The sequence below is a fragment of the Equus quagga genome, chromosome 4 (genome assembly GCF_021613505.1).
Source record: "Equus quagga isolate Etosha38 chromosome 4, UCLA_HA_Equagga_1.0, whole genome shotgun sequence".
NCBI classification, from domain to species: Eukaryota; Metazoa; Chordata; class Mammalia; order Perissodactyla; family Equidae; genus Equus; species Equus quagga.
Window position 1 is genome coordinate 91422836 of NC_060270.1, and position 13375 is coordinate 91436210.

At 38.1% G+C, this 13375-nt stretch overlaps 1 protein-coding gene across 5 annotated transcripts in view; it reads left to right on the top strand.

Annotated features, from left to right (window-relative positions):
- The window catches only part of MBD5 (methyl-CpG binding domain protein 5), a 196611-nt gene extending 187548 nt beyond the window's left edge, over positions 1-9063 (top strand). For 4 of the 5 annotated variants that reach the window (XM_046658752.1, XM_046658748.1, XM_046658754.1 and 1 more), the window contains 2 exons: positions 4847-4922; positions 8106-9063. In XM_046658752.1, coding sequence (XP_046514708.1) covers positions 4847-4922; positions 8106-8177 — 148 coding nt within the window. In that variant the 3' untranslated portion in view covers positions 8178-9063. The remainder of the gene's footprint in view (positions 1-4846; positions 4923-8105) is intronic. The other variant, XM_046658755.1, reaches the window with a different exon arrangement.
- Positions 9064-13375: the final 4312 nt, after the last annotated feature.

Here is a 13375-nt window from a genome sequence, read left to right on the forward strand (position 1 = left end):
AACAGAGGTCCAGTAAGAGAAGAACTGAAAAACCTCCATTAGACTGGGCAATTTGGAGGCCATTGGTAACCTTACTGAAAACAGTTTCCAGTAGAGTGGTGGGTATACAATCCAAGTGGCCATGGGTTGAAGAGTGAATAAGAAAGGAGTAGAGAGAGCTGATACAGATTATTTACTCTTCTTTCTACCCTTAATGTGAAAAGTTCCAGAAAAATAACTGAAGAAGTTTTAGGATGACAAAGATTTGACTGCTTTTGTAGAACTGTGGGGAAAAGGAGAGAGAAGAGACTGAAAAAGGAGGGTGTCATTTGGAACAAGATGGTTAAGAGGTTGATTTTTGACCTGAGTTCAAATTCTATTCCCTACCACTTCATTGGCTGTCCCCCCTTGAGTATGTTGCTTAACCTCTCTGAGCCTAAATCCTTCATTTCTAAAATGGGCATGTTAATACCTATCTCTTAGGATTGTTATCATTTATAGATAATATAAAGAGAGCCTTAGCACAGTACTTGGCCTATGGGAAGTATTTAGTAAACACTTATTTTTATTATAAAGATACAGGTGAAGCAAAGAAAATTATCAGATATTTTTGCCAATTGAAACATTCTACCACCACACTAGATGTTTAGAACTCTATGTAGTCATTTTAATCCTCAATATCCTACAATCAAACTGTACAATAAATATCTTTAAATTGATGTGCTTATTACAGCCCAGTCACAAAAGAAATATTAACATATTTATTGAAGATATTACTCAGGGTCCTTTTGTACTTAAAAGAGGAAATACTTTCTTTAAAGAAAAAATTCCAGGGGCAGGCCCAGTGGTGCAGTGGTTAAGTTTGCACATTCTGCTTCAACGGCCCGGGGATAGCTGGTTTGGATCCCGGGTCTGGATCTGCGTACTGATTATCAAGCTATGCTGTGATAGGTGTCCCACAGATAAAGTAGAAGAAGATGGGCATGGATGTTGGCTCAGGGCCAGTCTTCTTCAGCAAAAAAAAAAAAAAAAGAGGAGGATTGGCAGCAGATGTTAGCTCAGAGCTAATCTTTCTCAAAAAAGAAAAAATTCTGTAACTTTTAGATATATTATGATTCTCATTTAAGTGAGAATCTGTCTATATGTGCATATAAATTTGTTTAGTAACCTGATTTTTATGAAGTTGGAAAGTGACAAAGTGATAAAAATAAATCACACTTTCACTTTAAAACCAAGAAATGATACTTAGTGTCTTAAGTTTTCTTAAATCTGCATACTTTGTCCAGGTTAGGTTTCAGAATCTAAGATTCTTGACATTTAGGTCTGACCCAAATTTGTTCCGTTCTACATGAAGTGAGTTGCTTAAATTCTAAACTGACTGTAGAGCAACATGGAGTTTCTCATTTCCTTCTTATTTCTTGTACCATTCACAGATGTGTACTGGCTTTTTGATTAGTGAAGATAAGGATAACGTGTGACAGTATAGGCAAGAAAGAGGAGAAGTGGCAATTATCTCCATGAATAACAAGAAATGTGATTATATGAACATCTATTTCTTAATCAAGTAGGTTTTAGAGTGTCCATTAGTGAAAATGTTTATTATTAAGTGTCAGCAGGGAATAGAAAATAGTAGAAGAGACTCCACAGGGAGGCCTCTGGGCTGGAAGACTGAATTTTGACTAATTGTTCATTTCGTGAACTCATGGCACTTTTTCTTCCTCTTTTAAGTTCATTCTTCCCTGACCTGACCCGTTAGTGTAAAAATTGGACTGAAGATTTGACATCTGGGAGAGTCTCTCTTTACCTCTTGAGTCTCATGATGTATTCAAGGAATTTAATGGCCTATGTCTCTATATTTATTCTCTCCCAAAAGTAGTCGTTTCTCCCTCTATTGATTACTTAAGTTTGTTAAGGGAAAGACATTATACTATTTTAACTTAAATTAATACAAGTTGTTTACAAACATTTTAAGTATCTTGTTGAAGGATAAGATGATAAACTGCTAAAATTTTATCTTTTCATCCAACAATGTCAAATTATTTTTATACTTTAATGGTAATGTTATTGCAATTTTTCATAGTTAGGGAAAATTTTTTCATGACTCTATTACTTTTGAAAACTATTTGTAGTTAAATATCCATCTTATTCATTACAAAATTGGAATTGATTTCGCCAATTCTCCCTAAGAAGTCATGAAGTATTGCATAGAAACAGTTGTCGTAATACCTACTTCATAGAATTATTGTAAGGATTAAATGAGTAATTATATAAAGATTTAATACAATTCTTGGCACAGAAAATTTTCAATAAATAGTAGCTATTTTTATGATTAAGATAAAGTAAGAGAACCAAGATTCTCTGATGGTTTTTTTTTTTAAATAGAGTGAATTTTTTTAATTCCCTTCGGCAGAATGACACTTTTTTTTTTTAAATTTTTCCTTCTTCTTCTCAAAGCCCCCCAGGACATAGTTGTAATTTTAGTTGTGGATCCATCTATTTGTGGCATGTGGGATGCCGCCTCAGCATGGCTTGATGAGCGGCACTAGGTCCACGCCCAGGATCCGAACCAGCGAAATCCTGGGCCACCGAAGCAGAGAGCGCAAACAACCACTCCACCATAGGGCCGGCCCTCTGATGGTTTTTCACTGAAACATTTTACCTTCTTTTTATACATTAGACATTTAGACTACATTTATGTAGTGAATTTTAAACGCATAAGATATTATAATAAAAATGCATAACAAATAAATATCTTTTAAAACATGTTCATACTTTTAAATGCAAAAGAAATAGTAAGGCTAAATCTGTTTATGTCACACAAGGCGTAATATTGTCAGGCAATGAGGCCAGGTGTAATACTGTCACAACCTTTGCCAAACAGCCTACAAAAACCTCAGCCAAGCCTAGATGGCCCTGGGATTGGATTCCCACCCAGTCACCCAGAATTATGCTTAGCAAACTCCTCATTGGGAAAACGACTCAGACTGACTCCGCGAGATACCGAGGGTCTCTTAAAACTGGAATGTGTAGGTAAATACAAGACAGTATAAGGATAGGTTATATCAACTTGGACAGTGCTCAAAAACAGTGATAAAGGGAAAAAAAGACAAGTTGCAGAATGCTGTGTGTATCAGGACACCTTTTGTGTATATGTATAAAAAAACCCCATAAAACAATACTACGTATTGTTCATAGATATGTCATATAAAATATAAAAACATACTAGAAGGATACACAACACAGTTGCCTTTGGGGAGGAGAGTGGGAGACAATGGAACTCAGAATTGACGGCAAATGGGAACTTCAGCTTTATTTTTTAAATAAAAAAGACTTAAAGGAAATGTGTAAATTATTAACACTTTTTTCTTATAAGTGGATTTGTTAGGAATTGTTAACTTATTCTATGCACTTGTCTGCATTGTTTACATTTATAAAAATAAATGGGAAAAATATAAAAGCTAGAGGCCACTTACAGGTCAGCAAAAGGGGGTTGGTGCTGCATTACCCTTTATATTTTAGTTAAAACCAGTACATTAATCTCTCAAACTGACTGGTACATATATGTTTTCCAAAATTTAGGGCCATCGTGCTATCTTTGGACAAATATATTTATGTAGTAAATATATGGAGTATCTACAATGTGCCTAGCAGTTTACTACTCAGGAGTGGAAAACTCAGGGTTCTCCAAGGTTATCCAGTCCTGGTACATGAGTATAGAACCTGGTGAGGGCTGTGGTAATCCCAAAGGCCTCATCTAAAGGCATTCTGCAAAAGTTCAAATATGTTTTTTAAACACAATGTGAGCCAAACTAAATGGGAGTGTGAGCCAAATTCTTCCACAACTGTACATTTCCAGTCTCCATATAGATGCTGAGACAGGACTTAACTCTTGAAAAGCCATGCTAGTACTGTTTCAAAAAGGTTTACCTCTGCAGCTTTTCTGGTAATTGTCATGACAAGAAAAATGAAATGAATCACCTTAGTACTCAGAATAATTGGGTGGTTATTTATATATGTAAAGAAGGAAAAGTTAACAGTCAGGATGGACAAAAGGTACATAACTACAGAGGTGGATAGTATGGATTTGCCTGATTTTAGTAATTAGTTCAACAGCTTCCTAGAGGTAAGTTTCAGTAATGGCAGACGTGCCATGTGTGTGTTATTCAGGCTAAACGTATGTAATGGAATGCTGAGTGAAGAGAAAAGGTCAGATGAGGGATAGAGACTCTGAGACTGTCATTCTTATCTTTTCACATAGTTATGTTATTTTGGTTTTGGAGAAAACGTGGTGGGCCCAAGTATGGAGGGAGCCTCAAGTGCAGCGAGTTAGGCCGTTTCCCACCTGGAACAAACAGCACCAGGATTTCAGCCTTCACTTTGCTCAACTCCAGAAGCCAGGACGCTCCAGAGAGGGCAGAGGGAGCTCCCTAGTGGCCAGAGCCTGCAGTTCAGCCCCTCAGCCCTTCCCCTGGCCACACAGCCTGGCTGCCTGAGACAAGCCAGAACAAGAGACAAGCCAGAACAAGAGACTGCGCAGGGCAGACTGGAGTCCAGGAGGGTGAGCGGCCTCTGCGGGAAAAGAGACCCATGGCCCAACCTTCTTGCAAAATCATCAGACTGTGGAAGAAGCATGTAGAAGGGGAAAGAATCAGTTTTCCCCAATCACGTTTAATTTTTTGCTGTCGTTCTGCCCCTTTATTCTTAATATTCAGTGGTAAGCATCCCAGAGTGTTTTGTCATCTGAATTTCCCAAATGCAAATATAAATTGACTTTCTCTGGTGGAATTAGTACTTCTGATTAGGGAATTAAATTGAGATTTTGTTTCTTTAATATATTAATCTAGTGTGTTGTTTTCATTAATTCCAGAAGTGGAAAGCTAAATAACCATTTAGAAGCTGCTATTCATGAGGCCATGAGTGAACTGGACAAAATGTCTGGGACTGTAAGTTAATTTATTTTTTCATTATACTATGTTTCTTTAAAAATAAATTGTATTATACTTTTTGGTAAAGTCTCTAAAATATTGTCAAGCAGCTCAGGTAGCAATACTAAATTACTGGGCTGGAAAAAATACTGTTATCAGAAAAGATTCAAAGTAATTTAAGAAAAAATAACCCAGCCATATTAACTCTGCCTTTTTTCTGAGATAAATAACTTTTGTTTTTTTCCACATAACATTCTTTTAAAATGCAAGCAGCAGATTGAAGTTCACAATGTGAACTTTCTGCATTTGACTCTGTGAATAGCAGTGGCCATTACTGTTACCTAAATATTCAGTAATGCAAATTTCACTCTGTCCATAGAACAGAAAAGTGAAATTGGAAACAATAGGGCCAAGATAAAGAGCGCATAGGCCTCTCATTTCCTTTCTCTTGTTACCTAAAAAATAAAATATTTGGCACAAAATACTGTTGTTACATTTTTTAACACTATAAACTCTGATTTTAAAGAAGTAGTGTCTACTTTTTGTTTACATTTTTATTGGACTGTGCATATAACAGCATTGAATGTGAGAAGTTTAATCATTATCCTCTAATTCACATATTGGCTAATGTAAACACTCAAAATATAATTTTGGTAATCGCTAAAAGAATGTGAATTATCTTAAGCTATTCAACAAAGAAAGGTAGTTTCTTCTACTTTTACTTGACACGTTGTGTTAACAAGGTTATATGAAACCCATCCAGTGGCTACTGAATGACAGATGTAAGTTATAGATTCATAGAATGCTGGGGTTGTATGGGCTTTAGAGATTTTGTGATCCAACCCATCATTTCACAGATGGCCAAATTGAGGCCTTGATATTTTAAATTTCCTGATCGAATTGTAGGAAAATTCCTGAGTGGGGATTAAAAATTGAAATATCTTCTGGGGCCAAGTGCTATCAATAAGTAAAGTAGATCAGTTATGAGAAAAACAGCAATTTGAGTAGATTGAGAAACGCCAACCAAGATGCACTGATCAGGGTAAGCTGCCTACCAACACTCAGTCTTAGAGGCTCAACCAAGTGAGCTGTTGCTGACTTGGGTCTGGTTCTGGTTGGGGAAGGGCTTTTCCACACAGTCATTCTGGGGCTTAGGTTTTTTCTATATTAAGTGTCTACCATTCCTTAGAGCCCCAGAGAACTCCATTGTATCCTTTGCATCCAGTTCCACAGGTGAGAGAAGAGAATGTACACAGAGGACTGCCAGGATAGGTTCTATGGACCAGGCCTGGAAAGTCACTCATGCTGACTTCCCACTGGCCTGACCCAATCATATGGCCTTCTTAACTCAAGTGGACTAGGAAATGCATTATACAATGTGCCTGCTCAGGAAGAAGAGAAAATGGGTTTGGCAAGCATCTTGCTAGTCTCTGCCTCAGGATATTTGGCCTTTGTGGCCAGAGGGCAGTTGGGAGTGATGGGGACTGTGGCAACCTGGGGAGTGTGCTCGCTCCAGAAGGAGCTCCTTCTTCCATGCTCCAGCAGATCTGAGCCATATGGAGAATTGCACCAGTGTTGCATGATCTTCCCATTTTTCATGAGACAGCAGAAGTGTAGAAGTAAAACTTCTCATTTTTTAGTGCTGACAGCTATTTTAAAACTATTAGAACACCATATGGCTAAATGAAAGACCTTTTCAGGGCACATTTGGTCCACAGGTTACTAGTTTGTAATCTTGGATAAAGGCTCCTTTCTTCAATTTTAAGTAGCTTTCAACTATTGCTCTTTATCAGAGACTAGTGGTTTTAAAAAGTGTATATGGAGGGGTTAAGATGAAAGGCAGTTTGAGAAACTCATAGATTTTTTTTTAATATTATTTTTTAAAAAGCTCTCTGCGGGGCTGGCCCCGTGGCCGAGTGGTTAAGTTCGCGCGCTCCGCTGCAGGCGGCCCAGTGTTTCGTTGGTTCGAATCCTGGGCGCGGACATGGCACTGCTCATCAGACCACGCTGAGGCAGCGTCCCACATGTCACAACTAGAAGAACCCACAACGAAGAATACACAACTATGTACCGGGGGGCTTTGGGGAGAAAAAGGAAAAAATAAAATCTTTAAAAAAAAAAAAAAAAGCTCTCTGCATTTGACTCTGAATAACATTGGCCTTTGCTGTTATCTAAATGTTATTTCCAAAACATACAATTGAGCCAACTTACAGTGGACCTCAAGAGCTGATTATGCACATCCCTTCCCAACTCTGAGTTCTGTGACACCACCTTGGTAGCTTGAAATTGGCCATGGTGCAAGTATTTACACCACAGAAATTGGCATATGCTAATCTGTGTCCCTCCACAGGGGCTGGTTGTTAAGCATTTGCTACCACTGCCTTGGGCCCATGCTGCCCTTCCTGGGTCTTGACCTTGCCCTCTCCTATCAGTAGCCAGTACAACATGGGGCACCTGATCACTTCCCTAGCACCTGCCCTCTGCCCCTCAAAACCACACCTGCTGTCTGATACTTGGCAATCATGCTCTGCTACCACCCCACCACTGCTCAGTCTGATACACAGCCCTTAAATGCTGCTAGTTTCTGCATTAGTATGTAAAGGTGAGTTGTATTAAATGCTCTTCCCAGACTCCATAAGCTTAGATCTGCCAACAGATGGTAGGGGTATTCTATTTTCCATCCTGTTTCTTCTCATAACTAAACCTCCTGGGGCTGAGCTGTGTGCATGTTCTTATAATCTTTGACCCTTCCTGGTACTTGTAAAATAAGTCGGGTGATGAAGTAAAGAATAAAACCTGTTTGGTATGTATTTATCCCCTTTTCCAGACTCTAGTGTAATTGGTGATCTAGGGATCCCTGACAGAAAAAGCCTTATTTTTGTCTTAAATGTACAGCAGGGGTAAGAACTGCTCATCACCTTGCCTTATGTTTGATTTTTCTCCAGTTGCTCCTTTGCCTTCCACTGTTTTGGGGATCCACAGAGTGTTGCTCTGCTTGTCAGTTTCCAGGATTCCTTGTTCTCTGTAGTGACTGTGGGTGCACTGAGATCTGGGGTCTTGGTAAAAATTTTAAATGCCTTAGGATAGAAATAATCGAAAATTAAAGCTGAGGCCTATTTCCAATTGTTTCTTTGCCAGAAATCATAATGGTGTTTGTGATTTCAACTTCTGTTGGTTTTTTTTCCACCTCTTTATTTCCAGGTTCACCAAATCCCACAGGGAGACAGACAAATGAGACCCCCCAAACCCAAGAGGAGGAAGATCTCCAGATAACAGGGACTATTCCACCAATGCACAGTGTTTATTAAAGGAACGTGCACAGATACATCTGTATATAGGTATTGATATAGCCGATGTTATATCAATATTTATACTATGGCAGATAGCTACACCACCACAGGGTGCTAAAAGAAGCAGTGATACAGTATTTTTTTTGATCAGGAAGGATAATGAATGCTGGAAAAACCAATCAAAATCCCTGAAGGATGAGAGTGATAAATGGTCAAGAGATTACTGAGAAACTCTTTTTTCTATAATACTAAAATTGTGATTATAAGAAATAGTCCAAATGTTTCTGAAGAATTTTCAATGTTGTATATAGAAAATACAGAATTTCATGGTGATATCAGAAATGTAAATATTGTACAATATTGTCATGTACAAGCGTACCTAATGCACACTTTATCTTTTATTGTACAAAGAAATAGTGTACAAAATTCTTTGGTTTCTATGGAGTACACCTACCAGAGACTACCAGTGTAAAGTGATAAATAAAAATACAACCTAAATGCTTTTCTATGATAATGTAAAAGATGCTGTTTTTGTATCTAACAGCAGAGAAAAGGCATGATGATGTATTACCTGAATTATGACATACACTGCACACCACTGAGTGTCCATTTATATTGTTTGTTTGGAATGAACTTTGCCTGAAAGCACTGGACTTGAGTTCGGGTGTCTAGGAAATTGAAACCTTGCAGATTTCTAAAGGGATGAGGGCTCACACGTCTAAATTAAGAATTCAAAAACTGCAACCATTTGTTGCATATTTTTTTTACCTAAGTTTTAAAGTAGAATAGGTTTTATAAAAAAAAAATCTTAGATGGACTATTTTACTCAGTCATTTCTGTAGTTAATGTGTGAGAGCCACCTGCTGAATTAGATAGTTTATGCTGCACCACCATTGATGCTCAGAGTTGAGTTTTTTTGCAAATGATACCTGGCAAGGTAAAACTTTCTGTTTCCATACATGGAGGCTAGAGCCCCACCTTGAAACCATTATCAGAGGTAAGGTTGGTTAAAATTCAGTTTTTTTGTAGTGACAAAAGTAAATATGAATCATCAAAGCAAGTTTCATATCCATTCATCAGTATTACTTAAACCAGAAGATAAGGTGGCTTACAAAATTGTTAGCAATGGTAATTTTTTATCAGTATTATGTAACATATCAGATTTATTTTATTTAAAGAATTATTTATACCATTAACAGATTCTTATATATATATTAATGTGGCTGAAATGTGCAGGTTAAATCTATTAACCAAATTATTTATATTATATTAAGTAAGAAAAAGATATGAAACAAATGTAGAGAGAAAATACTACATTACAAGCATACAAACCTAAAACTGTGAGCCATTGTAAAGTACAAGGTTATTAATAAGAAATGTAGCACAACATAATTTTTCGTCTTTTTTTCACAATTTTTGTGGTGGTGGTGATAACCCTATCTCCCAGGCAACTGAGCAGATTTTCAGGCCTCTAGCCTGACTTCTGTTGATGGATTATCAAAAAAAGTGTTCTGTTATACATTTATTCTTAGAACCACCAGCTCCCACCCCTAAACCCTTAAAATCCCTAGAGAGTGCTGCCTTGTCCCCTAACCTGGAGCTCACTCAACAGCTTAATGCCGGGGCTACTGGGAGGTCCACGCTCTGGATCGCTAAATGCCCACCACCTCCCTTACTCCTCCCCCTCACTGCCTCCCCCCCACCCCCCACCCCCGCCAAACTCCGCAGTTCCACGATGTAGCAGAGTTCCAGTAACTCAGGAAAAAGGAGACCAAGGTTATTCCTCCAGTTGGTTTCTTGGGGCCACAGCAGAGCGCTCCACCTGGGCTCACTTTTGATAGCAACAGCTCTCAGTTCTTCCCCCAGGTCTCCTGTGTCTTCTGTCCTTTCCACTACCACTCTCACCTACCCCCAAGCCTGATGGAATGCAACTGACCACACTGGGCTTCATGGCCTGGAGGCGGGAACCCTTCCTTCTGGGGGGTGGGTTCGTGTTGTCTTTTGTGTAATGGTGGGATTCCCTGCTGGGTCTGTCATGCAGTCACCTGAAGTAATCTTTTGTGTAGTTTAGTTGACACATTTTTGTTTTAAGTTGATGTGTTTGGTATATTTAAACCATTAGTATTGTCCTTTTTTTTTTCTTTGCACCAACCACTTTTCTCCTGTTTTGTGTACAGTGGTTTTTATTCGCAGATAGGCACATATGTGTGTTTGTATGTTGGGTGTATCTGTGTGTATGTAGGGGTGTGTGTGTGTTGACATGCAGAAGTTTTTTTAGCCTTTGCTTTTTTGTCTTCAGACTGAGTTTGTGTTGACCAAGCCTTCTTTTTGCTATTTTCAGCTAATTAGGTTTGTGCTTCCGCCACCAATGTATACTTTACATCAGCAGACCGTGTAAAGTATGTCTGCCCATGGTTTCACGGGTTGCTTACGGCTTTGATGTGGGTGCTAGGTGTTGTTGTCTCAGTCCACATGGGGTTTTTTTCCCTCTCTTTGACAGTTGTTTCGTGTAAGCAGTTAATGTAAATATTGTTAGCATTACAGGTCATGCAGTGCTGTAACATTTTTTTAAATGTTGCACCTACTTTACAATTAAAAAATTGGTCACTCATGCTTGAATTTTGCCCATAGAGCCATTTCTTTCTTTGTACTGAAACCAAGTCATTTTTTTAAAAATGAAGGCTAGCCCTTCTGCATTAGTACATTTTTTATTCCCTAAAACAAAATTTTTTTCCAACAAATCTGAGAATGCAAACAGAATGAAAAATTTTTGCTCTTTTAAAGATCATAATAGTCCAATCTCTTGGAAAAGGATATCTAATTTTATTTTGTGTCCCTTAAGAGTCTTAGGAAGCACAAAGAGAATAAGCTACGCTTTTACGTAGTTTTTAAAGATAATTTCAAATGAGTGAAAATTGACTAGCTCTTGTTTGATTTGTCTTGTTTGTAGCGTTAAAGGAAATCAGGGCTTTTATTTATTTAAAGGGACATTTTTGGTATGTACATTTCAGTCCATTATGAATGTAAATGCTTTAAGAGGAATATTCATCCCTTGTGATATCATGGGCCATTTTTAGTCTTTCATTTGGACCCTGACTTCGAGTTATTTGCTATGTCTGTTTTTTAAGTAAGCACAACCTTCCTTTTTGAATGTAACACTGCAGACTTGTGGAAGGAGCAGAGGGCAGCTACTTTGCTTTCTGTAAGTTTTATGAAGATCTCAACTGACTTATCCCATAAGGTGATTGCTTTATCGTGTCAGACCATGATAACACACTATAGTTAACTTTGGTAATCTTCCATGAAGTTTGCAATGTTCTCTTGTAAGTCACAAGCGGTTTTGCATTGAGATTTTAAAATCTAAGATGCTTAAGATGCTAGTGACATTCCTCTTTCTGAAAGGAAAGCCACGGTTCTAGACCTTACTGAAAATCTGATATCTTGTTTACTTTGCCCATTTATATATGCCCAAATAGTGTAACACAAGACTTTTCAATGTAGTATATAAGATGAGTTGTCCATTACTTGATTCATTTAGGGACTGTGAACAAATACTATCAACTAGCCAGAACTGTAGTATTGAATTAGTTTATCTTTTTCTTTCATTCACTCTATCACATTTGCATTAGCCAAAGAGATAAGAACATTAGTAATTCATATGTGTAAACAACCCAGACGTGAATATTAAATCAATGAGCCAAGAAGCAATAAACAACTCAAGCATGGGAAATCCTGCTAACAGTGGGGAGTCTGATATAGAAAAAAATATATAAAAAGTATTATCTTCAAATATGAAAGATTAATTTGTATCTACTGTAAATATGTATTATGAGCCTTATTTGCTTTTATACACACTGTGTGTGTACCTCAGTGACCTTTTATAAACCGGAAAAGTGGTTGACTTAATAATTTGTTATGTAAATACAAAGTTGTCTATAAATTGGAAAATTTGATGCCAGATGGCTTCACAATATACAAATGTGTTTTGTAACATCATGCCTTTATGGATTAAGTATAAATACACTGGATTGTCTATGTAGAATAGTAGCAATTTACATTCACCTGCATTTCAAATGGATATTTTTGTCCAAATGGCTGTACTCTTAGGAAAAGAAAATGACCTGAACTGAACATTTTCAGAGTGAAAAACAAATATGGTTTTGAATTCAGTACAACTGAAAACTCCTTTTCACACTCAAGAATCTGTTCAATTCCATGCTAAATGCCTTGTATGATGAGATGTCCACAGGAGATTCATTGATCCAGAATTGGCATCTACCTAGGTAACCTCCCCAAACTGGATTATTCTACTTTAGAGACAGACCATGCATCTTAATTTCTAAATCATAGGCAGGGGAAGAACCACAGTCTTCTTACTGCTTTTCAACTTGCTCTTTTCAGCTTTGTTTCCATACACCTTGGAAAGCACCACACAGGTAAACAGGGCCTAGTTCTTGTGCGCCAACTTGTCTAGAGTGTTACCTCAACTCAGGGCTTCTCAGCCTTGGCACTATTGACATTTGGGGCGAGATCATGCTTTGTTGTGGGGGTCGTCCTGTGCCTTATAGGATGTTTGGCAGCCTCCCTTGTGTCTACCCACCAGATGCAGTAGCATTCCCTTACCAGTTGTACCAATCAACAGTGACACCCAACATTGCCAAATGTCTCTTGAGGTGGGTGTAGGGGGCAGGGGTGGGAGATAAATTGAGATTTGAAAACCACTGGCTTAATGGAATCAATTAGGGAGCATATGTCTGTGTAAAATATGGGCATGTTTTCCATGCTAAAATCAACAGGAAACTGATTCCTAGATCAAAATCCAAGACAAAATCCATACCAAATGAGTGCTTCTCAGTCCGTGGTTAAGGAAGTGAATACATTAGTCGCAGTTTCATTTTCAACACAGTTGACACTGTTGATCATAAGACCCAGGACAACCATGTTTTGAGAACTCCCAAGTAGGGCTTAGGAAAGTTATCCAAATAACTGTGGTTCAGAGTTTGCGAGAAGACTTACAGCCCACTTTGGGTAACGGAAGGAGCTTCAGATGGTGGAAGGCTTCCTGATGATGGTGTAGCTGCCTCCTTTGGGTCAAGATGAGGAATTTGGCTAAGGGGACCATGGTATGCATATATTTTAACAGCTCCCTACAGCAGCCTGGCTCAGGTATCAGGAGTGTTT